Source organism: Podarcis pityusensis, assembly GCF_964106645.2.
Source record: "Podarcis pityusensis genome assembly, chromosome: 7".
Classification (NCBI taxonomy): Eukaryota; Metazoa; Chordata; class Lepidosauria; order Squamata; family Lacertidae; genus Podarcis; species Podarcis pityusensis.
In genome coordinates this window covers 74543869-74569667 of record NC_138031.1, presented here as the reverse complement: position 1 = coordinate 74569667, position 25799 = coordinate 74543869, and the positions used below count along the sequence as shown (strand labels likewise).

General features: G+C 46.4%; 2 protein-coding genes across 5 annotated transcripts in view; one reads left to right on the top strand and one right to left on the bottom strand.

Annotated features, from left to right (window-relative positions):
• The window catches only part of CDH12 (cadherin 12), a 721954-nt gene that overhangs the window by 227153 nt on the left and 469002 nt on the right, over nt 1-25799 (bottom strand). The window lies entirely within an intron of this gene.
• The window catches only part of LOC308481973 (tigger transposable element-derived protein 1-like), a 449404-nt gene continuing 447212 nt past the window's right edge, over nt 23608-25799 (top strand). The window contains exon 1 of the mRNA XM_081014873.1: nt 23608-24013. Coding sequence (XP_080870999.1) covers nt 23765-24013 — 249 coding nt within the window. The 5' untranslated portion in view covers nt 23608-23764. The remainder of the gene's footprint in view (nt 24014-25799) is intronic.

Below are 25799 nucleotides of genomic sequence, written 5' to 3'. Positions count from 1 at the left end.
GAAAACACCCAAAACAAGGAAGGATGTGCAGAGGTTCCTAGGATTTGGGAACTTCTATCGTAAGTTCATCCGAAACTTTGCCCACCTGACGGCGCCCATTACGGACTGTCTCAGCAGTAAGAAGAAGTTCGTTTGGACTGAGGAGGCGGAGCGAGCATTTGAGGAACTAAAAAGGGCCTTCGCCTCGGAACAACAACTCCTGCATGTGGATTTACAAAAACCGATGAGAGTGGAAACTGACGCATCAGACAGAGCGATTGGGGCGGTGCTTCTGCAGCCAGGGAAGGAGGAGTCAGAGTGGAGACCGTGCGCCTTTTTTTCGCGAAAGCTGAACAAATCCGAGAGGAACTACACGGTGTATGACCGAGAACTACTAGCCATTCATGAGGCGTTCCGGAGATGGAGGCACCTGCTAATTGGCGCACAACATAAGGTGCAAGTGTGCACTGACCACAAGAACCTAGAGTATTGGAGGACGGCACGAGTGCTCAACCAACGGCAAGTGAGATGGGCCCAGGAGTTCTCCAAATTTAACTTTGAGATTTGTTACGTGCCAGGCCCAGAGAACATTAGGGCGGACGCTCTCTCACGCAAACCTGAATATTTGGAGGGGGAGGGAGCACCCGAAGAGAGACATGTCATTCCAGAGGACCGCTGGGTGTGTGGGGCGGCATTGGTGGGACAAAGAGAACTGGTAGAGGAAACAGAGAATGATGAATACGCCCAGAATAAGCTCAGAGGTCTTAGGGGTGAGGGAGAGGAACCAGGGGGTTTCGAGGAAAGAAATGGAGCTTTGTATTACAAAGGGGCACTGTATATCCCTGAAGGAGACTTAAGGGGGAGGGTACTCAAGCAGTTGCACGACAGCCCCACGGCGGGGCATTTTGGACAACACAAAACCATGTGGTTGGTCACCAGGGAATTTTGGTGGCCTAAGGTGAGGGAAGATGTACGGGAGTATGTAAGAGGGTGTGAGCAATGCCAGCGAGCCAAAGGGGAGAGGCGGGCACCGGCGGGGCTATTAGAACCCTTACCAACCCCAGAACGACCTTGGGAGGCAGTGTCGATAGATTTTATGACTGATCTGCCGAAGTCCAAGGGGAAAACAGCCATCATGGTGGTGGTAGACCTACTAACAAAGATGTGCCACTTTGTAGCCTGCTCGCATGCAGTCACGGCGGAAGAGACAGCGAAGTTATTTGTAGAACACATTTTTAGGTTGCACGGGGTGCCATTGAGGGTGGTCTCAGACCGAGGAAAACAATTTACTTCCAGGTTCTGGAGGAAGCTCATGAGCTTACTGCAGGTGGAGGTCAACTTTTCGACTGCCCGGCACCCTGAAACCAACGGGCAGGCGGAAAGAGCAAACGGTGTCCTCCAGCAATACCTGAGGTGTTATGTCAATGACAGAGAGAATGACTGGGTAGAAAAGTTGGCGCTGGCGGAATTTGCCTACAACAATGCTGAGAATGTGTCCACAGGGATGAGCCCCTTCTTGGCTAATTATGGGTGTCATCCCAGGGCTTTCCCAGGGGGAGAAGGGGAGAGATGGAGCGTCCCGGCAGCCGAGCATTTTGTAGAAGAAATGGAAGCAATCCATCGTCAGCTCCAACTCAACTTAGAAAGGGCGAAGGAAGAATACAAGAGGCAGGCAGACAAGAACCGAAGGGAAGGTGAAACCATAAGGGTGGGAGATAGGGTGTGGCTGTCAACCCAAGGGTTGCCGTTCAAAGGAGGTTGTAAGAAATTAAGACCCAGGAGATTGGGTCCCTTTGAGGTCATTCAACAGGTCAACCCAGTGGCTTTCAGGCTCCGGTTACCCAACCACATGAAACTGCACCCAGTATTTCACAGGTCGTTACTGTCACCGTATGAGGGGGGACGAGAAGGGATGGCCACTCGGGGACCGGTCATAGAAGAAAGGGAATGCAGCAGCCATGTGGCAGAAATCCTCGACGCCAGGTGGAAGGGGGATCAGGTGGAGTATTTGGTAGCGTGGGAAGGAGAACCGGAGTCAGAAAACACTTGGGTAATGGCAGAAGATATCAATGACGAGGTATTGATAGAAACGTTCCATCAAAGGTTCCCAAGGAAACCTCAGCCTGTGGAGAGGTTCCGGAGGGAATACTTTGGGACCACCGATGAGGAGGAGGAGTTGGAAGGATTCTCGGACTCGGAAGGGGAAGGGGAGATGGACTCTGAGGAGGAGGAGTACTTCGAGACCAGGAACCGCAACAGGTGGAGAGAAGTGTTCGAGACATCGGAAGATGAAGGAAGTTCATTCCGGGGTTTTGCCTCCTCACCGCCCGTAGAGGAGGGGGCGAGAGGGGATGAAGGGGGCCCTGGAGGGGAGGTGGATGTCAGGGAACTGCCATCGGAAGGAAGGGAAGTGAAAGGGCTCACACAGGTTGGGAGAGACTCAGCAGCTGAAGAGGGAACCAGTAGGGGGAGAGGAGCTGAGCTGAGGGAAAGTGAGCTGGAGGGATGGCTCAGAGACACTTCCAGCGAAAACAGTGGGGAGGTTTCAGGACCTCCTGTAGGGACACCCACTCCTCGCCGGAAACTGTCACGCAGAGAGTCCAGAAGACGTGTTTCCGTTAAGGAGCTTTTATGTTGGAAGCGATTCCGAAAGCAACCACTGTCGGAATCTGCCAGCGACTGACGGAGCCATGTTTAAGGGGCTCTGTTACAGACAGAGGTTTGCAAACTTGACCAAACTCTGAGGGACTTGGATTTTACACACAAGCAGCTCATCGTCCCATCACACAAGGGGTTGGACTAGATGACCCTGTAAGTACCTCCCAACTATACCATTATTTGATTCTATATTCTAACTTAGTTTTACTCAGAGTAGACCCACTGAAATTAATGGACAAGTTAGTTGTGTCATCTTCATTAATTTAAATGGCTAGGAGTAAAGGTAAAGGTAAAGGGACCCCTGACCATTAGGTGCAGTCGCAGACGACTCTGGGGTTGCAGCGCTCATCTCGCTTTATTGGCCGAGGGAGTCGGCGTACAGCTTCCGGGTCATGTGGCCAGCATGACTAAGCCACTTCTGGTGAACCAGAGCACATGGAAATGCCATTTACCTTCCTGCCACAGCGGTACCTATTTATCTACTTGCACTTTGTGCTTTTGAACTGCTAGGTTGGCAGGAGCAGGGGCCGAACAATGGGAGCTCATCCTGTCGTGGGGATTCGAACCACCAACCTTCTGATCAGCAAGCCCTAGGCTCTGTGGTTTAATTAGATACAACCAGTATCTGGGGGGATGCAGGGGGATGTGTACCCCTAAACATTTTGTGATCTAAAGGAAGAAGAAACAAAAAATTTTAGTTTCTTCTCTAGCACGGTGAATCGTCAGTTCTGTTGCTACCTCCGATGGCGGCCTCATTTCCAGTCCCGGTGTTTCCTGAGTCTCAGATGGAAGGGAGCATTTAATGTGTTAAGCAGTGTGGAATGTGGATGTGTGGTGTTTTACTGATGAAAGTTTGGCTGTCAGCTGTGTAATATGGGGTAATGCATGTTCTTTGTACTTTTGTCCATTTACTGTATTTATTTTTCCCAATTTAAACTATAAAATGGTGATTTTCTTGAGTCAAAATGAGAGTACCCTTAAACTTTGTTTTTTAGAAGAAGAAAAAGCACTGGATACAACTCTACATCGAGAAAGGCAAACTGAATTCTACTTTGTATATGCAGGTAGATGTTTTTGTGGGTAGAATTTATTAAATATCACTCTGCCCCTGTGTACAGTCCAGGAAAGCTTTACCATCTGGTTTTATTGAACAGTGGATAAAAAGCATTTGGAAGAGTGTTGAGGCACAGAGTATGTGCAACACTGTAACAGCCACAAACCCCTTCCTTCCTTCCTTCCTTCAAAAAATCATTGGTATGTAATGCAGTGAAATGAAAGCTAAAGGAAACATTCATGAACTCTTGACTGTCATTATAGCTGTTCCCTATAAAGCAACCAATAAAATGATACTATATAATCTGGCTGTATAGAGGTTTGCAGCATTAGTCTCATAAAACGGGAGATACCTGGTAGGTAGGCGTGATATCTTTTATGTAGCCAGCTTCACCAAGGTGTGTTTTTTTTTCTTCTAGGAAATGAAATTTTTAAAAGCAGATTTGTAGTTCAGCCACTGCAGAGTTAAAGTGAAAGGATTTGGTGTTATATAAAGTAGGATTTCTATTCCATACTCAGCCACCCCACCAGACCCAGAGCAAGAGGAATCACAAGCTAATGGAGAAGAATGTTTTTGCTACATGTGAATTGCATGGCCTTTATTCCAGCTTCACAAGTCTTCCCCATCAGCATCTGACATGTATTTCCATTTAAAACAAAAGCACCTGTGTATGATTTTATACTGCCAATGGCCACAACAATGAAATAAATACAGCAGTTGGTCCACATTTTCAGTGGCGTTTTTATTATCTAAAGGAATTTTAGCAGATCTGTATTTGCAGGCAGAGTCTGGGTGAGGTGGCTGAAGGTGCATCCAGGGTGAAATGGCTTTCAGAGGAAAGTGCAGAGCTCACGAAGAGGGCAATCCTACACACAAGAAGCTGATGCAAAGTTAAGCTAAGTCACAGCAAAGTAGGCAGGAATCAGACTCAAAATTGGAAGGCCATGGCTGGTTTAAGCAGCATGAAAACAAGTGTTTAAAACAGTGTTTGAGTTACACCACCCTACTTGCCCAAGTAAAGGGACACGGGTGGCCCTGTGGTCTAAAGCACTGAGCCTCTTGGGCTTGCCAATCGGAAGGTCAGTGGTTCAAATCCTCATGACTGAATGAGCTCCCGTTGCTCTGTCCCAGGTCCTGCCAACCTAGCAGTTCGAAAGCACACCAGTGCAAGCAGATAAATAGGTACCGCTGTGGCGGGAAGGTAAACGGCATTTCCATGCGCTCTGGTTTCCGTCATGATGTTCCATTATACCAGAAGCAGTTTAGTCATCCTGGCCACATGACCTGGAAAGCTGTCTGTGGGCAAATGCTGGCTCCCTCAGCCTGAAAACGAGATAAGCAATGCAACCCCATAGTCACCTTCGACTGGACTTAACTGTCCAGGGGTCCTTTACCTTTTACCTTAACTTATGCTGGATTCCCAGGTTGTACAACTGAGCTGAATGGGCTTAGGATCCATACTAGGTCCCTTCCCTCTCTAGTCCTGCCCCCTCCATGTGCCCATAACACCCCTTGTTCAGTACTTATCCTGTCTTAAAATCTAGTGGGCTCAGCTCAGCCAGCTAGGTCCCAATAGCTCAGCCTCAATAGGGGAGATGTGCCAACATATCTCTCATTGAGCCAAGGATAGGGAGTTACACTGCTGTAGCGCAGGTGTGCAGGGAACCTTCCAGTTCAGGCATAGATCCACTGGATCTAACTCCTCCTCTCTTCCCAGGAGATCTTGCTATAGGATTTCACCCTTAGACCTCTTTAATTGCACTTTGCAAAGTTCTTTAATTGCAAGTTTGCAAAGAGAGCCAGTGTGGTGTAGTGGTTAAGAGCGGTAGTCTCGTAATCTGGGGAACCGGGTTCGCGTCTCCGCTCCTCCACATGCAGCTGCTGGGTGACCTTGGTCTAGTCACACTTCTTTGAAGTCTCTCAGCCCCACTCACCTCACAGAGTGTTTGTTGTGGGGGAGGAAGGGAAAGGAGAATGTTAGCCGCTTTGAGACTCCTTCGGGTAGTGATAAAGTGGGATATCAAATCCAAACTCTTCTTCTGCTTAACACATTTGTTTTTCTCAGTCAAGGCCATGGCTTTTGGGGAGGAGTAGAAAAAGTGCTAGCCTACGCACATGTATCCTTTTTTCAATCTCTTAGACATGAATCTTAAAATAAATAAATAAATAAGTAAAGCTGACAGCATATTATGATGCCGACTTCTTTATGTGAAAATATTTTATGTAAAGTCAATACTGAGATTCACACTGCAGCTGATGCAATGTAATAAAGAAAGCTGCTTTAAGCTATTTAGTCGTGCTAGCGTGCTTAACAAATATTGCAGAATATATTACAGAGTGGGGGGAGATAGGAAAACAATTGGATTGCAAAGCCAAACAGCTTTAGCAGGCTGATGATACTAAAAAAAAAATAAAAAATAACAATTAAAATGTTAACGTTACAAACAATTTCCCTGAGTTATGAAGGTATTAAAATGAGGCATTCCTGAAGCTGGCTGCAACACAGATAATATTTTATTCGTTTTTAGAATTTATGCACACCACCTACAGCTTTATATCAGAAACAAACGCACCACTTGCAGAAAAATCAAGTGACCAGCAAGCTTGATATTAAAATGAACAGTACACTCAAGTTATGAGTAAAGGTTCACTAGATTTCCTGCATATGAAACTTTCCTTTGTTGACAGAGACCCACTTCAGACATTTACCTTGGACATGGGTTTTTATTTTATTTTATTTTATTTATTTATTTACTGAATTTATACACCCCCCCATAAACCCAGAGATTTCAGGACGGTTCACAGAACAAAACAAAATATACAAGCACAATATATATAATCAAAATAAAAACAACAACCCAGTAACCCCCCCCAAAAAGAACCACATTTAAAAGGGCGTAGGATGTCAATCAAATCAACCAAAGGCCTGGTTAAAAAGGAACGTTTTTGCCTGGCGCCTAAAGGTGTATAATGAAGGCGCCAGGCGAATTTCCCTGGGGAGAGCATTCCATAGATGGGGGTGAGGGACGCGGGTGGCACTGTGGTCTAAATCACTGAGCCTAGGGCTTGCCGATCAGAAAGTCGGCGGTTCGAATCCCCGTGACGGGGTGAGTTCCCGTCGCTCTGTCCCAGCTCCTGCCAACCTAGCAGTTCGAAAGCACACCAGTGCAAGTAGATTAATAGGTACCGCTCTAGCGGGAAGGTAAACGGTGTTTCCGTGCACTGCTCTGGTTTCGCCAGAAGCGGCTTAGTCATGCTGGCCACATGACCCAGAAAAAAACTGTCTGTGGACAAACGTTGGCTCCCTCGGCCTATAGAGTGAGATGAGTGCCACAATCCCAGAGTCGTTCGTGACTGGACTTAACTGTCAGGGGTCCTTTACCTTTAGCTTTTTAGGGGAGTATTTAACAAAGTCCAAGGTTTTTAGTCCCCATTCCAATGAAATATACGTATTTTAAGTAAATGTGGATGGGGAAGGGAATGGGGGAAGATAGCAAGAAATGATTGAAGGTAAGGGAAACAAGCATTGTTTAATAAAAGAGAAATGTCTTATAAAAAGGTGGCTACTCTATGAGCTTTGAAATATTCTCCTGTGATGGGATCATCTGCTAACTATTTTGGTAGCCTGCATTCAAGTGCAATTAGCCACTGCCAAAGATAATCAATCACTGGAAGTCATTAAGTAGTATACGAAACCTGTGGCTGATGGACTGTATCATGTTATAAATAGATGTAATAGAGAATGGGTCTTGGGACTAAGTCCCCCCCTCTTTCCATAAAGAAATGTGATGCCCAACAAACTAATGCATTGCTTCTTATGTATGTAAGAGATCACACTCCATAGTCATGTCTCTGTCCCTTTTTTATATTACACATTCCTCTATGTTCACACACAAACCAAAGAGCAGGATTTCAGGGTCTTCAAGAGCAAAGCAATGTTCTTCTCCAGAACTCTTGATCAAAGATGCCACAGAATCTAATTTTGTCTCCATTGGACCATTTAATCCAATATGGGCACAGCATGAATCTGCCCTGGTCCCCTCACAATGTACTGTTTTATAATGTGGGACCACCTATTTCCTCACTGGAAATGTTATGGGACTAATCAGTCATCACACCTGGACATGAATGCATCTCTCTCAGAGAATTCACATTAGGATTTAGAACCAGGCCTAGTTCACATGAGCCACACTCAGTTTCTGCGGAAGGAAAGATAATTATGGAGGTTGTTGTGGAGTTGTGCTTTTATGTAATCTAATAGGGAGGTAAAACAGCAAATTAATGCTGTGGTGATATCGCCCCTATAAGACTGGTTTATGGGAATGGGTTAGAATCTCAGAAATAATGAGCCAAGATCAGTGCCTATTTGGGTTTTTGACAGAATCTTGTGCCGTTGCTCAGCCTACTGAGATTTAAGTGTAAGTGTTTATATTAATTAGTTGGATAAGTTAGTGTTTGTTGTTTTCTTACCTTCTGAGATATTTTAATCTGTGTAATTACTTAGAGTTTTTCTTTCTTGTAGAATTTTGTTTTAGTAAAATCTGGGTATGATTTCATGAAATTTGGCCTGGTCTGAGTTCCTGAACCCTTTAATTTTTACCACACTTTTTGGAGAAAGGGTCTTCCACCACAAAGGCCTAGAGAGAATCTAAAGTAAAGAAAAAAAATAAACCCTAAAATGATCTTGTCGAACAGCTCAGATGATCTAGTAGTGTGTCTGAACCTCCTGGGGGAGCAGGGAACACCAGATTAATAAAATACTAAAATATCAAGTATCTCTGAACAGAAGAAAAAAGACACACAAAACAACAACCCAAAAGTAGCTATTCAGGGCCTCGCCTCTTTATAGAAAAGATCAATCACTTGGCCGAGAGACAATGTAAACATACAACATTTCCCCAGGAAAGCTCAATCCATTAATGTGCAAGTCCTTGGAATACAATATCTGCCTGTTACATATCCCCCTTTCCACTCCTCCCCTGTCACCCGCTTCTTCCTACTTGCTTAATGGTTAAGGAGAACTCGATATATCTGATGCTATGAAGGGGTAGGGTGGAGGGGTAACAGTTTGAGCACTCTGATGTCTGTCTCAACTTCCATTTGCTGCAGAAACCATATTAAGGCAATCAGCAGAGCTCTGATATAACGTGGTCCTTTTGATGTTCCATAATATCAGAGTTCACCGATTTGCAGGTGGAAATGATCCAAGTGTCAAAACTGACACATTCATTCAATAAATAACCCTTAAATTGCTTCAGTCAAATCAGTGAGGCCCCAAAGAGCACCCCCAGAATCCATGGTTATACACAACATTGAAAAGAATTAATCTGCATTCTCCCCCCTCCCTCCAAAATGGATCTTGACTACTGAAAGGAACAAAGCTGTTCTGTTTGCATGTCTGTTTCAGAACCTGGAAGTTGAGGGAGGCACCAGTGTTGTCTAAAGAGTTATTTGAGCTCTTTTAGGATGCTACCTACTGTGCAAATTTGCAACACTGGTTTCTTATTCATAGTGTTATTTTTAGCTGGTCTTAAAGTAAATAATGGAAGGAATCTGATATACAGTGGTGCCTCGCAAGACGAAATTAATTCGTTCCGCGAGTTTTGTCGTCTTGCGATTTTTTTTGTCTTGTGAAGCACGGTGTTGGGAAAGTTTTGGAAAAGCTTCAAAAATCACCAAAGTCTTTAAAAACCTCAAAAAAGGCTACCACACCGCGTTCTATGAGTTGCTCCTCAAAGTCAAGTCGCAACTGTATTAACGGTGTTAAGAAAAAGGAAACAAACTTGCAAGACGTTTCCGTCTTGCGAAGCAAGCCCATAGGGAAAATCGTCTTGCGAAGCAGCTCAAAAAACAAAAAACCCTTTCGTCTAGCGAGTTTTTTGTCTTGCGAGGCATTCATCTTGCGAGGTACCACTATACCCCAATAGCCTCATAGGGTCCCTATGAGGCTATTGGGATATATCAGATTCCTTCCATTATTTACTTTCAGACCAGTATTCCACCAAGGCATTTCTTCTGCTTTCTCCCCCAAAACATCCAGGTGGAATTTCCTTGAGGAATTGAAATGACTATTGTGAGGTCCAGTGTCCTGCAGTGACTTCCGTGTTTGGGTATATTTTTGGAATGTGAATCCAATTAAATCTCTTTTTTACATGTTAAACTGGAGTTGTTTTGAAATAAATTGTGTACTTTTTTTTCCAGGGAGGACTTCAAAGGGGTCCATTGGACTCCAACTGCAGGCTGATGCTGTAAAGAAAGGAGGGAGGAGGAGGGTTTAAACTATAAAATGGAAAGTGTGTTCTTTCAAGCTACTTTAGATAATTCATTGTCACTTGAACATGCTTAATCCTATGCTTGTTAATGGGACATGGAAGTCAATAGTGCTAGGCTGCTGATTTAATTTCTGGATCAAAGCTAAATGTTGTGCTTTTCAACTCAAATTGCAAAGAAGGGGGGCAAAAATCAGGTTTTCTAGCAAGAAAGCTTTTTTTTATTTCTCCAAGGCATAGGAGTATGATTCTCCCAAAACTATAACCAGTACATAAACAGGTTTTTGAATTGCCCTTTAAAATTACTTCTTCCTACAAACATCTGCTTTCGCACTATAGTCACAGGTCTTCTAGGTGAGAACAAGTGCTTCGTGCCACCACTTTAATTAACTTACAGCTTTCCATGACACTTCTCATCTAATTTTTAAAAGGTGGGGCAGAATACGACCTTTCTTTGTACGGTATTTACCCAAACAGTTGGGAGGGGAACTTGCCCACATGTTCACTTCCAAAACTGATAGGCCTTTAACTTCTCAGTTGTTGACCTCCTTTCAAACAGCTGCCAGATACTTTCTAGAAACTAAAGTTCAGCAATGACAACCTGGCAGAACAAGTCTCTAAGGAGATTAAAAATATACTCATTAAATGGTCTCCGGGCTTCATTTTTTAAAAAAAACCTGAAACGTGATATGTAGAACTTCCTCTGAAAGTAAGAAAACACACACGCACTAGGTTAATTGGCTTGTCCTATTATAGTCAAGTTAGGAAATGAATCAAGGTGATTGCAATAAGCTGTCAGGCTGAACATATGGAGTTATTTTCTATTCAATCAAACTTTTGGTCCATCTACTGTCTATTCTGATTGACTGCAACTTTATAAGTTGTGTCCAGCAAAGGGTCGTTCACATCACTTACTATCTGAACCTTTTAACCAAAGATGTCAGGAACTGGTTTAAAACCACTGGCTAAGGTACTAAAATGAATTCTGGAGTGATCAGATCAGGCTGTGGGTGAGATGATCAATGTTACTCGTTAACATCAAATCATGAGTGAATACAGACAAAAATTACCCATCTAGCTAGGGAATCAGGGCCATTGTGAAATCCTTACCCATAAATGGATGCTGCAGATAACTAACACCCCTTATGATTGTATGCCCACCAGTCCACACATACAGCATATAAAATGGCAGAAAACTGTTCCTGGGTTCTGCCACTTAAGACGACAAATGTCAGCCCAAAGAGTGTATGATTCAATGCTTCTCCTTATTAAAAACTGATTGGGGCTGATGGGAGCTGTAGTCCCAAACATCTGGAGGACACCAGATTGGACTATAGATTCACCATAGTAAATTTATCATTGAGCAAATGGTTCTCTACCATTGCATTATGAGCAGGCATGCAGAGGCATAACAACTCTTCCATCATTTGTTTCTTCAGCTGCCATACTCAGAAATATAGGTGATGCTCAAATCAGCCCCAAGTCATTTCTGTTCTTCTGTGGTATAGAAAGAGATAGATACAGCACAGCCATGTCCAGTTTTTGGAGAGATGTGATTTCAACTAGTTTAATAAATGTTCACGGCAAAAGCAGGAATGTTGGAAGTCAGCCCCCTTTGGGTTGATCAAGTTTGCAGCAAAGCTAATATGCTTTATTGCAGGCAACCAAAGAGCACGACTGTTATGTACTGAGTTGAATAGGATCCAAACTGTAGCAGTCTGATTGGTCCTAGAACAATAGGATCCAAAAGGCAGCAGTCTGATTGGTCCTAGAACAATAGGATTCAGAATGCAGCAGTCTGATTGGTCCTAGAACAATGCAGCAGTATGATTGGTTGGCAGGAACCACCCAATCCTGCTCCAGATAGAAGTGAATCCACAACCTGATTGGCTTACAGTAGAATTCCAGAATTAGCCAATCATGTGCAGCCCATTGTGTAAATAATGTATATAAAGCAGATACTGTGAGGGGACATTCATTCATTCCTCCTCACCACTATGAGCTGAATAAAGAGCATGAAATCACTTTGCGACTCTGAGTATATTTCACTGGCGACGAGGATGGGATCCCGCTGAGCTGACTGCCACACACAGCACCGCAGCACCGCCAACTGCCGCACCGCTGCCTCGCACCGTGTATCCAGGCTTCAGCTCCGGGGCACAAGGAACTCAGAATGGCAGCCAACAGCAGCTTCTCGCCATTCAACCCAGCATCTGGAGACTGGGAAGCGTACGCCTCCCGTTTCACCTTCCTCCTAGAAGCCAAAGGGGTCACCGACGAAGAAGACGCCAAGAAGAGGGCGATATTCTTCAGCGTCTGCGGAGAGGAGACGTTTGAAATCGCCCGGGCTCTCCTTGCGCCTGAAGACGTCGCTACTGTTCCATACAAAACAATAATGGAACAGCTGAAGGGGCACTTTTCGCCGCAGCCCTCAGTGGTGGCTCGTCGAAATGCCTTCTACGCAAAGCGGCAAGCCCCTGGGGAAACCATAACTGGGTTTGTGACCTCTCTCCGCCAAGCCGCCCGGTTCTGCAACTTCTCAGAGCTGGAGAACATGCTTCGTGACCGCCTCGTCGGTGGCCTGAAGGATGAGAAGCTGCAACGACGCCTCTACACTAAGAAGGACCTAACGTTCCAGGTCGCTCTGGAGGAGGCCCTGGCAACAGAAGCTGCCGAGAGGTCGACCCAAGAGGCACGGCCGAGCCTGCCATCCCAACCGAGGGTCCACCATGAAGACCTCACCGACGACTCAGGATCCGACAGGGAGGAGGTGCACCGAGTACAGCAGCGCACTCAAGCAGCGCACAGACCACAGCTGCCTCGACGAGAAGGAGGGAACTGCGCAAGCTGCGGGGAGAGTCACGAGAGGAGGACCTGCCGTTCCCGCAACGCAGAGTGCAGGCAGTGCAGAAAATCGGGACACATCGCCCGGGTGTGTCGGGCTCGGCCCACCCGACACCAGGCATCAGATGACCAATCCAAGAGCCCCAGGTCCCGGGGCCCAACGCACCAAGGCAACTCGACGGAGCTCACGGACTTCCAGGTATACCAGTTGCCCCACCCCAACGTAGAGAAAATTTATGTAGAGGTACAGATAGAGGGGGCCCCATGCCGCATGGAGCTTGACACGGGTTCAACTCTATCCATAATCTCGGCAAGGACCTTAAGGAAACTGTGTCCCACTGGGGGTCCCAAACTCAGGCCGGCCCCATTCACCCTCCGGGACTTCCAGAAACGTAAGGTCCCCACAATGGGGGTGGGGACCTTCAGGGTGCAATACCGAGGGCGGACGCGGCAACTGGACTTGCTTGTGGTCAAGGGCCCCTACATTAGCTTACTGGGATTGGCATGGTTTGGACCACTGGGGCTAGCTGTCACCGGGGTGAACCACACTAGCTTACAAGTGGACGTGGACGCCATATGCAAGGAATTTCCAGGGGTTTTCGATGGGAAATTGGGACAGTATACGGGCCCCCCCATTGCGCTACAGCTTGACCCCGCAGTACGACCGGTCAGGCTCAAGGCCCGCCGGGTCCCGTTCGCCTTGAAACCCCGTATAGACGAGGAATTGGACCGACTCGTAGAGCAAGGAGTGCTGGAGCCGGTGCCTAATGCTCCCTGGGAAACCCCAATCGTCACACCCGTCAAGCCTAATGGTTCGGTCCGCATCTGCGCAGACTACAAATGTACCATAAACAAGGCCCTCACGGCCCACGCATACCCAGTGCCAGTGGTCAGCCATGTCCTTGCCACCCTGGCTGGGTCGAAAATTTTTGGCAAGCTGGACTTGGCCCAAGCATATCAACAGCTGCCAGTAGATGAGGCCACAGCAGAGGCACAGACGATTGTGACGCACAGAGGAGCGTTCAGGGTAAAGCGGCTGCAATTCGGTGTCAGCGTGGCACCAGGCATATTCCAGAATATAATGGACTCTCTCCTTAAAGGGATTCCTGGCGTCACCCCCTTCTTCGATGATGTGTTGATTGCCGGCCCCACACCAGAGGAGTTTGAGGACCGCCTCCGCACCGTTCTGCACCGTTTCCAGACGGCGGGTCTCAAGGTGAAGCGGGAAAAATGTCTACTAGGAGTGCCTCAGGTGGACTTTCTGGGATTTATGGTGGACGCAGAAGGGGTCCACCCGACTGGGGACAAGGTACGGGCCATTTGTGATGCCCCAGCGCCCAAGAGCAAGACTGAACTTCAGGCCTTCTTGGGACTATTGAACTTTTACCATTCCTTCCTTCCCCACAAGGCGGCGGTAGCGGAGCCCCTACACAGACTCCTGGACAAGCGGGCCCCTTGGGTGTGGGGCCAGCGCCAGGAGGCCGCATTCCAGGCAGTCAAGGACTTGCTTGTCTCAAACTCGGTCTTGGCACACTTCGACGAGAGGCTGCCGGTGGTGCTAGCATGCGACGCCTCACCCTATGGCATTGGAGCTGTCCTGGGGCACCAACTCCCGGATGGAAGAGAGGTACCGGTGGCGTACTTTTCCCAGACACTCAACACAACCGAGCGGAACTACTCGCAAATCGACAAGGAGGGTCTGGCAATCGTAAAGGGAGTAAAAAAATTCCATGATTTCTTGTACGGGCGGCCCTTCACCGTGGTGACTGACCACAAGCCGTTGCTTGGCTTGTTTGCCCCCGAAAAGCAGACCCCCCAAGTGCTGTCTCCTCGCGTCCTCAGGTGGTCAATTTTCCTTGCCAGCTACCAGTATGCACTGATTCACCGACCTGGGAAGGCGATGGGCCATGCGGACGCCCTCAGCAGGCTACCACTACCGGAAACAGGCCCTGACCCAGCACCTGCACAAGAGGTTATGAGCCTGGAGCTGCTTCCCGACCGCCCCATTCAGGCACAAGAAGTTGCACACCATTCCAAGAAAGATAGGGTCATCTCCCGGGTCCTGGACTGGGTGTGGAGGGGATGGCCCAGCAGCAGCCCCGGGCCAGAATTCGCCGGCTACACAACCCGCAAACATGAACTGTCGGCCCACAAGGGGTGCCTGTTATGGGGAAGCAGAGTCGTTGTTCCCCAGCCCCTCTGCAAAAGGGTCCTCACAGCCCTACACGAGACACATCCAGGGGTAGTAAGAATGAAGGCCCTTGCCAGGAGTTATGTGTGGTGGCCGGGGATCGATGGAGAGATAGAGGCCTGGGTCAAACACTGCCAGGCCTGCCAAGAATCCCGCCCAGATCCCCCAAGGGCCCCAGTCCAGTCCTGGGAGTCCGCCCGAGCACCATGGTCACGCCTGCATGTGGATTTCGCTGGCCCCTTTCAGGGGAAAACATTCTTCATAGTGGTGGACTCCTACACCAAATGGCTGGAAGTCGCACTGGTACCGTCCACTTCCACGTCCGCAGCCATCCGGGTACTACGCAGGCTGTTTGCAACCCACGGGCTCCCTGACACTCTCGTCTCAGACAACGGGACTGCATTTACGTCAGGAGAATTCCAAACCTTCACAGCGCAGAACGCCATCCGCCACATCCGTTCGGCGCCGTTCCACCCTGCCACCAATGGCCAAGCAGAACGCATGGTGCGGACCACCAAGGACACCCTTCGCCGCATGACGCAAGGGGACTGGGAGTACCGCCTTGCCACATTCCTTCTAGCACAGCACAGCACCCCCAGCTCAACGACTGGCCGGAGCCCCGCTGAACTACTAATGGGTCGGCGCCTTGCAATCAGATTGGACCGCCTTCACCCCGATAGAGCTCAGGATGAGGTAGTGGTGGGGGAAGGCAGGAACCCCCGGACCTTCGAGGCCCAGGACCCAGTGTACGCAAAGAATTTTGGGGCAGGCCCAGCATGGGTACCCGCCACAATCACCAGGGTCACTGGCCCCGTGTCGTACGAGGTGCTAACGGATGGGGGGCAATGCTGGCGCCGCCACTGCGACCAGATACGGCGACGATTCCCGGGAGAAAACCAGGAGGAGGACAGGTCAGAGGAGTCCCAAGGGAACAGCGGGGCAGTGAGGCCCATAGAGCAGGAGGGGCCAGCAGGAGAGGCAGAATCAGTAAATACAGAGAGGACCCGTGAGGCCGAAAGGACACCGGAACCAGAACCACGACTGAGCGAGCCGGTTGCACCAGACCAAACAGCCGCATCACAGCCAGCATCCTTGGAACACGAGCCAGAACCCGGAGCCCGGACCAGGGAACACCCCAGGCCACAACGCACACGTAGGCCGCCGGCATACCTTGAGGACTATGAATGCGACCTCCCGGGCAGGACTGGAACTTAGAGGGGAGGGGTGTTATGTACTGAGTTGAATAGGATCCAAACTGTAGCAGTCTGATTGGTCCTAGAACAATAGGATCCAAAAGGCAGCAGTCTGATTGGTCCTAGAACAATAGGATTCAGAATGCAGCAGTCTGATTGGTCCTAGAACAATGCAGCAGTATGATTGGTTGGCAGGAACCACCCAATCCTGCTCCAGATAGAAGTGAATCCACAACCTGATTGGCTTACAGTAGAATTCCAGAATTAGCCAATCATGTGCAGCCCATTGTGTAAATAATGTATATAAAGCAGATACTGTGAGGGGACATTCATTCATTCCTCCTCACCACTATGAGCTGAATAAAGAGCATGAAATCACTTTGCGACTCTGAGTATATTTCAACGACATTCAGAAATTTCTGCAAACAGATGATGAATCCAATCAAAGGTCCTGCAGCAGAGGCAGGCAGGTCCTTATGGTCTCAGACTCAAAAAAAATTAAGGTAGGTCTTGATCTAGCCACTAATCAGTGGAGGCTGGTGCTCATTGGGACTGCTGGGGTGGAAGGAAATGAGGCCAACTATGGGAAGAGCCTTAACTTTAATTCTCCACATTTCCACATTAGTTTGATTTTTTTTTCTTTTAAAAGTCCACATGAAAATTCCTCAGCACTTTAATGCAATTTTGTCTAATACACACATTTTACTATGCATTTTTTTCGAATATACACATTTTTGCAAAGTGATTCCTCCCCAAACAATGCATTTTAATGTTATTTTCTTTCACACAGAGAGACATGCATTTGTATGCACACTTCACCCCAATATATTCATTTATGTACGCACCACTTGGCTGGAGAATTCCCTTGCAAAATTCTGATATGTGTGGATTTTTAAGACAGTTCAGTTGGTAGAGCATGGGAGTCTTAATCTCAAGGCCAGGGGTTCAAGCCCCACATTGGGCAAAAGATTGCAAGATTGCATTGTAAGGGGTTGGGGTAAATGGCCATCATGGTCCCTTCCAGCTCTACAGTGAATTAGACAGGCTTGCCTTGACATGCTAATTGAATAGAAATTATCACCGATCCTTCCTCATAGCTGGTACCTGGCAGGCCAGGGTGAAACCTGAAGTCATTTATTGGGGGAAAGGGTTGGATACTACTATGGTTTGGGGAATATTCCATCAACCCAGCATAGAACACGATTTTCAAGGCTTGTTTTCCATCTGCCAGGCTCAAACAGCAGCAGCTACATTGCTGACTGTGGGCTTGGAGCTTGTGTATTTTTAAACCAGCTTAATTTATACTGGTGAGCTTTATGTCAGCTTCTTGTACAAAGGATTGCTCCCATATTGTAGCAAAATAAGTTCACAATGAAAAGAAGTTGTGCACGTATTAAAATGTTTCCTCCAAAATCCATTAAAACAAACAAACTCTATTTAAAGCCAACATTTTCATAAATTAAATAAAGCACCAGTGAGGGATACTGGATAGGGTTGTAACACTTGACAGGCAAGGATTCAAACTCTCATTCAGCCATAAAATTACCTGAACGGCTTTGGACCAATCACTACTCCTCAGTCTTATCAACCTTGCAAAATCGTTGGAAAAGGAAGAGGAGGGACCATGCATGCTACCCCTAAGTGGGATGGAAGACTAATGTGGTTGATAGATGCATGTGCAGAAGATTCTGTAGAGGTTTTGTCAAGCAAATATCACCCCATTAATAAATAAATAAAAATCTTGTTCAATCTGTGCACAAGCACATACACCCCTGTGACTTTTGTATGCACTCCAGGCAGCTGAGGTTTAATCACCAATCACTTTTACTGCCGGGGTGTCAGTCCCATTTCTCATGGGTGCTGCCTTCTTTCATTTGTGAGTCCATTTTGACCCCAAATGCATTAACCCAGCCTGCCCGCTTTTCTTCCTGTGCTGTCATACAAGATGTACTCCACATGAAATAGGGAACATCGACCTTGAAAGGGAAGGGGGAGGGGAGAAAAGTACATTCAGCAGCCCAGACCAAGATCTAGGCTCTGTCAAGATGATTTCTTATTCCATTTTACTGAAGCAATGCTATGCTTTATCACTTCAGAGTTCACATCTTGCAGCTCAGGCAGCCCACTTGAATTGGTAAGTTGTTTAGTAAAAGTATACATGGGCCGTTCCTATTGTCTGGTTGATTTAAAACAGAGAGCAATTTTGCAAGTGACTTACAGCTTCAACCACTATGAGACAACGGGACAAAACCCTTAATAGCTGTACTGAACATTTTATCCACCATCTATACTCATCAAGCAAAGTGTATGGAGCTCAGAGGTTAAAGTCTTTGGATCTTTGCTAGTGTTCATCACATGGATGTAAGTAAGATGGCCCAGTGATCACTGCTGAGAGTAATGGAGTGCTTTCTTCATCACCCCCCAATCCCGCTGTGTGGATTGTGCTTTAGTTTGCCATCAGTACTATCGTTGGCAATGAATCTGCTTGATATTCTCTTTACAAAAGAGACTCTGCATAGCAAAAAATAAAAAATAAAAATAAAAATACTTCTCACTTTCTAGGAAGAATCCTATGTCTGCTTATCTCCGAGGAAGTTGCAATGGGCCTTACATTTCAAGTAAGAGAGTAGAGGATTTCACAACCAGATGTGAAAATTCAGTTTCCATTACATCATGTTCAGCTCCAGAACATGAATACATTTCTAGTGAACTGCAGGGCTGGTGTGACCACTGTGCAGAGGGAAGTAACTGCTTCAGGTAGCAAAAGCTGAGGAGTGCCAGCAGCACTGTTCCCCTCTTCTGGTTGGCAATCATAGGTGTGTCAGGTGGCCTGCTTTCAACCCCCTAACCTAGCCATCTGCCATCAGGTGTGCCAGGGAACGCTGCTATCCTGTCGCCAGCATTGACGTTTGAGTCAGCTCTCAGTCCAGTCACTTTCTGAACATGGAGTCCTTTGACCCAAGTGGGAAAATTTCTTGTGCCAGCTATGGTGAGGTGGTTTTGCAAGGGCTATCCAATGGTTGAACTGCTTCAGCTTCCTCAAGACAGGGTACCAGATATTTTGCTGATTTGGCTGTGAGCTTTGGAACACTTGCCTTGCAGGCCTTTCCCCATCTGGCCAGGGAGGGGAGGGCCCTGACTGACTCCAGCTACAAAAGCTGAGGCTGCTATAAAGGCCAGAGACTGATCTTTGGTTGTTTCTTGGTGGAGTCCCAGGTCCTTGAGCCTGAACATCCACAGCCACTGCCCACCATGAACCACCATTGACAGGATTGGCAGCAACAGATACACTCTATGCCCATGATAATATTCATTTGCAAGCTAATTATGCTGTTTTACATGGGCATTTAAATGACTTCCCTTGCAATGTTTTATTTTGAAATGTTTAAGATAATATTTTAGTTTCCAGTTAATTTTGATGCTTTGAATTTCTACATATTTGTCTTTCTTCTGTAGTTTTTCATTTTGGATTATTTGATTTGATGTTTCAATGTACTGTAGCTGGCACTGTGGGTTAAACCACAGAGCCTAGGGTTTGCCGATCAGAAGGTCAGTGGTTCGAATCCCCACAATGGGGTGAGCTCCCATTGCTTGGTCCCTGCTCCTGCCAACCTAGCAGTTCGAAAGCATGTCAAAGTGCAAGTAGATAAATAGGTACTGCTCCGGTGGGAAGGTAAACGGCAGAAGCGGCATACCTGGAAGCTGTATGCGGCTCCCTTGGCCAATAAAGTGAGATGAGCACTGCAACCCCAGAGTCGTCCACAACTGGACCTAATGGTCAGGGGTACCTTTACCTAGGTTGCAAACCACTTGATATTTTTTTCTTAAAATTCAAAGTAGTATAGAAATGGAATGAACAACAGCAGCTGCAGCAGCAGCAGCAACAACAACAACAACAACAACATCTAGTGCAGCCTTAATGTGCCTTCCAGGAGCTGGTTCTGAAGACTGAGAAATTATCCGCTAGAGTGCTGGATATGGCATAGAGGGCTGATGTTGACAACAGAGATGGGTGAAAATAGGGGTGCCTCATGCTTCTGCTAGCAGAAAGCCACCACTAGATGCAGCCCTATCAGTTGAACTTTTACAAGGCAGAAACATCTTACATGAAGAGACATTTCTCAGTGTTCCACCCCAAGTAACACAAACCCTATTAATAGAAAAAGCAAAAGTCAAATAACCCAGTGGGGCTGGGAAGTGGGGGTGCAAAGTTGCGCTGAAGGAAATTGGGGAGGCAACCATTTTTTTGCTCCCCCACAAACCAGCACATTTGTGTATGTTATTTATTAAAGCACACATCTTTCGCCCCCACCTCCATGTTAATGCCTGAGGCTGCTGCTGATACATTTTATTTAAAAAGTTTAAAATGATTTACAATTGGATTGAAAACTTATACAAACTTGCAACATATGAACAACTTGCATATACAGTGGTACCTTGGGTTACAGACGCTTCAGGTTGCAGACTCTGCTAACCCATAAATAGTACCTCGGGTTAAGAACAGTTTCAGGTTAAGAACGGACCTCCAGAACAAATTATGTTCTTAACCCGAGGTACCACTGTAAATGCAGACCTGCCATGGACAAATTCAATAATATTTGGAATTCATTCTTATAAATACTGCAATAGGTTAAGACCTGGTGAAGTACAATAACAGGCTTGTAAGATATATAGTTTTGGGTCCCCCCCACCTTTATTTTCTGTTCTACACGGGTTGTCTTTCTCTTTTATTTACATCTCACCATGTTTAGTGCACATATAATTATGTACTTTTTGAACTTTCAATAAAGATGTTAATTTTTTTCAAAAAAAAGTTTAAAAGATAAGAGATGCAACAGTGTGGGTTTTTTTGGGTTTTTTTAAATAAGATGAATTACACAATGACATAAAATCCATCCATTGTGGAGTCAGTTAATATTGTCCATTCAGCAAGCCAGATGTCTGCTTCTTGTGGTGGTGCCACATTACTGAGGGAAACTTTTGAAGACTGTCTGAGGTGGGCCTCTTGGGGAAAATTATGGGGTTTTTTTTAGCACTTTCAAAGCAAAGGTAGGCAAAGAAAACAAGTAATGTTGAGCTAAACTGAACAAATAGGCACTTGTTGATAGGAATATGGTTACAGCATGATATCTGAGTAAATAAAAAAGGTGACAGTTAAATTGCACAAGCTATTTCACAATTAAACTAATTGTGCTTGTCATCCACAACAGTGATTCAGACTTGCATTGCTGTCTGTTTTGAACTGGCAATAAGGAGCTCAGTTACTCCAGCTTGGGTTGATGCACATATTATAGGCAATGCTTTAGATCTACATTACAAAAAAGAAAAGAAAGCATTAGGTATCTACTTTTGTAGATGTTTTGTCAAACATATGCTAAAATGCAGGAAAATGGAAATATACTTGAAGGATAAATATTTGTATCTCTAAAAGAAACCAATATTTATGTACATACATTACTTCCATTAAAAGGAGGATTCGCTGGATGTCGACATCTAGGTTTGGGGCAAGTACTCTTTGGTGAGAAAACCCCAGCAAAGATTTAAAATAACAAAATATGCAGCAAAGTAAAGCATGAAAATATAGGCTGTTAGACCTAAAATATCACCTAAGTACCTTCCCCTCTTCTCATATCACACATTGGCTAAGAAAATGTTACGGCTTGGTCTCTCCCACAAACGTGAGATGACTCTGGCTGTTAATTATTTCAGATTTATTGCAAAAACAACAAACTAAGACAGAGCTCCTCTATTCATTGTCCTCCCCAGAAGACAGAGTTACTCAAACTGAGCTCCTCCCGCTTCCCCAGCACAGAAGCCCCCACCTTCTCTTCCAGTATCTTTCACGTATCTCTGCTACTTTTGAAATCCTACGAGATTTGGCAAAACATATTTCCTGCATTCCAACGTCTTGCCCACTATTGTAGTTCTCACACATCTGTCTGTCCCTTTGGTCAGAGCTCAGATTACAGCTGCTCTCCCCCTCCTCTCTGCTTTCTGCTGTTAACTGTCCTCTCCCTGTGCCTGCTTCTTCTCCTCCTGTCAGCATCTGAGCTTCACTGACAGATAAGAATTGGTTTACTTACAAACTCTTCAAAGGTCAGATTCATGTGGTTAGAAAACACAGGCAATAAAACTTGGTTTAGCTACAGCGGCAAAATTTCCTAAATTATTGGTACAGGAGCTCAAGAGAGTCTTTCAAGAACCATGTGGTCTGAGCTTGGAGCAACCAGCTGAGACCTCATTACACACAAGTAGACTAAAGGCAAAAAAAAGACCTTGCTTATCTTTCTCCCCAGGTGAGAGGGAGTGACCTAGCTAAGCCTGTTGTAACAGTTTACTCTATGGCATTAACCCCTTCATGCATTAATCAGAGTCAAGAATGTTGGTTATATGATTCTGGTTATCCCACACATTTCATCTCTGCTCAAAGTCCAGCTCATATACAATTGCATTGCACCAACATATTCATGCATTGTATGCAAATTAAAAACAGCAATACCTCTTTAGCCTGGCCACTGACACCTTATATGTCAAAAGAATTGGATGAATCCTACTATGTGTCAACCCATGCAATTACAGTGGTGCCCCGCAAGACGAATGCCTCGCAAGACGAAAAACTCGCTAGACGAAAGGGTTTTTCGTTTTTTGAGGTGCTTCGCAAGACGAATTTCCCTATGGGCTTGCTTCGCAAGACGAAAACGTCTTGCAAGTTTGTTTCCTTTTTCGTAAAACCGTTAATACCCAGGGTGCATTGCTTGAAGAGGTGCAGTTGCGACTTGACTTCGAGGAGCAACTCATAGCACGTGGTGTGGTAGCCTTTTTTGAGGTTTTTGAAGACTTTGGTGATTTTTGAAGCTTTTCCAAAACTTCTTTTGCAGCCATTTGGTAAGTTAAACTTTTAAAACTTTTTTGGGGGTTTTTGGATTTTGGGTTGCGGTGTTTGGAATTCAAGGACTTGGTGTTGGGGAGGGGTTTGCAAGAATCTGGAAGCTTGTGTGGTTTTTTCCTGCATTTTTTGATTTCTTGTGACCATTGGGCCACTCTGCTGCTTTTTTAAAAAAAAATTCTGGATTTGAATTTCTGTGTGGTGGGTGGCTGGGGGAACAGTTGGGGAGGGGTTTGCAAGAATCTGGAAGCTTGTGTGGTTTTTTTCTGCATTTTTATGATTTTCTGTGACCATTGGGCCACTCTGCTGTTTTTTTTAAAAAAAAAAATTCTGGGTTTGAATTTCTGTGTGGTGGGTGACTGGGGGAAACAGTTGGGGAGGGGTTTGCAACAGTTGGGGAGGGGTTTGCAATTTCTGTGTGGTGGGTGGCTGGGGGAATAGTTGAGGTTTTTGAAGACTTTGGTGATTTTTGAAACTTTTCCAAAACTTCTTTTGCAGAGATTCGGTAAGTTAAACTTTTAAAACTTTTTTGGGGGTTTTTGGATTTTGGGTTGGGGTGTTTGGAATTCAAGGACTTGGTTCTGGGTTTGAATTTCTGTGTGGTGGGTGGCTGGGTGCTTTTGAATTTTTTGGATGTGAAGCACTGATTTTTGGGGGGGGGGGGGTTGCGCAGGTAGGAGCTGTGCTGCCATGGGACCCAAGAAGACTGCTGCTGCAGAGGCCAGCAAGGGGAAGAAGGAGAAGGTTACGCTGGAAATGAAGAAGGAGATCATCCGGAAGCACGACGGTGGAATGCGTGTGACAGACCTCGCCCGGGAGTACGGGAGGAATCCATCGACCATCGGGACCATCCTGAAGATGAGGGAGAAGATCCTTGTGACTGATGCAGCCAAGGGAGTCACCAGGATCGTGAAGAACCGCCCAGCTGTTCTGGAGGAGGTGGAGAAGTTGCAGCTCATCTGGTTAGAAGAGAAGCAGCGTGCAGGGGACACAGTGACTGAGGCCGTCATTTGTGAGAAGGCCAAGGCCTTGCACGCAGACCTCGTCCGGGAACAGCCAGGAACCTCAGGCGAGCCAGAAGTCTTCAAGGCAAGCAGAGGCTGGTTTGACCAGTTCAAGACAAGATCTGGAATCCACAGCGTGGTCAGGCATGGAGAGGCTGCCAGTTCTGATGTTTCTGTGGCTGAAGACTTTGCAGCGGAGTTCCTGGAGGTTGTGAAGACGGAGGGCTACGTTCCACAGCAGGTCTTCAACTGCGACGAGACCGGGCTGTTATGGAAGAGGATGCCCAAAAGGACTTTCATCACACAGGAGGAGGCCAAGTTGCCTGGCCACAAGCCCATGAAGGACCGTCTGACCCTGCTCTTCTGTGCCAACGCAAGCGGCGACCTGAAGATCAAGCCCCTGCTGGTGTACCACTCGGAGAACCCACGGGCCTTCAAGAAACACAAGGTCGACAAGGAGCAGCTGAGTGTCATGTGGCAATCCAACAGTAAGGCTTGGGTCACACGTGTGCTGTTTGTGGACTGGGTCAATCTTGCTTTTGGCCCTGCTGTTAAACAGTACCTGCTAGACAACGACCTGCCGCTGAAGGCTTTGCTTCTGATGGACAATGCTCCTGCTCATCCTAAAGGCCTTGAGGAGGACTTGTTGGAGGAGTTCAGCTTCATCAGCATCATGTTCCTGCCGCCTAACACCATGCCACTGCTCCAGCCGATGGATCAGCAGGTCATCGCCAATTTCAAAAAACTCTACACCAAGGAGCTTTTCAGGCGATGCTTCAAGGTGACTGATTGCACCACCATCACCCTGCAGGAATTCTGGAAGGACCACTTCGACATCGTCACCTGCTTGAAGATGATCACCACAGCCTGGAACGGGATCAGCCAGAGAAATTTGAATTGCGCTTGGCGCAGCCTGTGGCCAGACTGTGTGGCACCAAGTGACTCTGATGCACCAGAGTCAACAGTGGTGCAGGACATTGTTGCCTTGGGGAGGACCATGGGCCTGGAGGTCACAGAGGAGGACATCAGCGAGCTGGTGGAGGAGCACAACCACGAGCTGACCACCCAGGAGCTGGTCGAACTGCAGGCAGAGGCTGCGCAGGAGCAGGCCTCACTGGAAGAGGAGGAAGCAACTGAGGAACGGCTGTCCTCCAAAGAACTGAGGGACATTTGCCTGAAGTGGAAGGATGTGCAGGCTTTTGCACAGCGGCACCACCCTGACAAGCACGTGGCACATGACCTTGCGAACACTTTTGATACGAGGGTCATGTCGCCTTTCAGGGAGGTGCTGAAAAGGCGGATGAAGCAGCAGACCATGGACAGGTTCTTCAGCAAGAAGCAAAGAGTGGAAGAGGAACCTTCTTTGAGTTGTCCCCCAGAGTGTTAGAAAATGTACTGTACACTTTGTTGATTTTTAAATGTTTTTCTGTCATGTTTAGAAACTTAATTTATTGTTCCTTCAATTTTTGAAATGCTCTTTACAGTATGTGTGACTTTAAAGAGCACTTAATAAACTCTTGTTGTACCAAACTTGGCTTTGTTTGGACTTTTTTTGACCATAGGAACGCATTAATTGAATTTCAATGCATTCCTATGGGATTTCGTGCTTCGCAAGATGAAAAATTCGCTAGACGAAAAAACTCGCGGAACGAATTAATTTCGTCTTGCGAGGCACCACTGTATTCAGATTCTCATTCAGTCTAACAGGTTTTAATATTGCA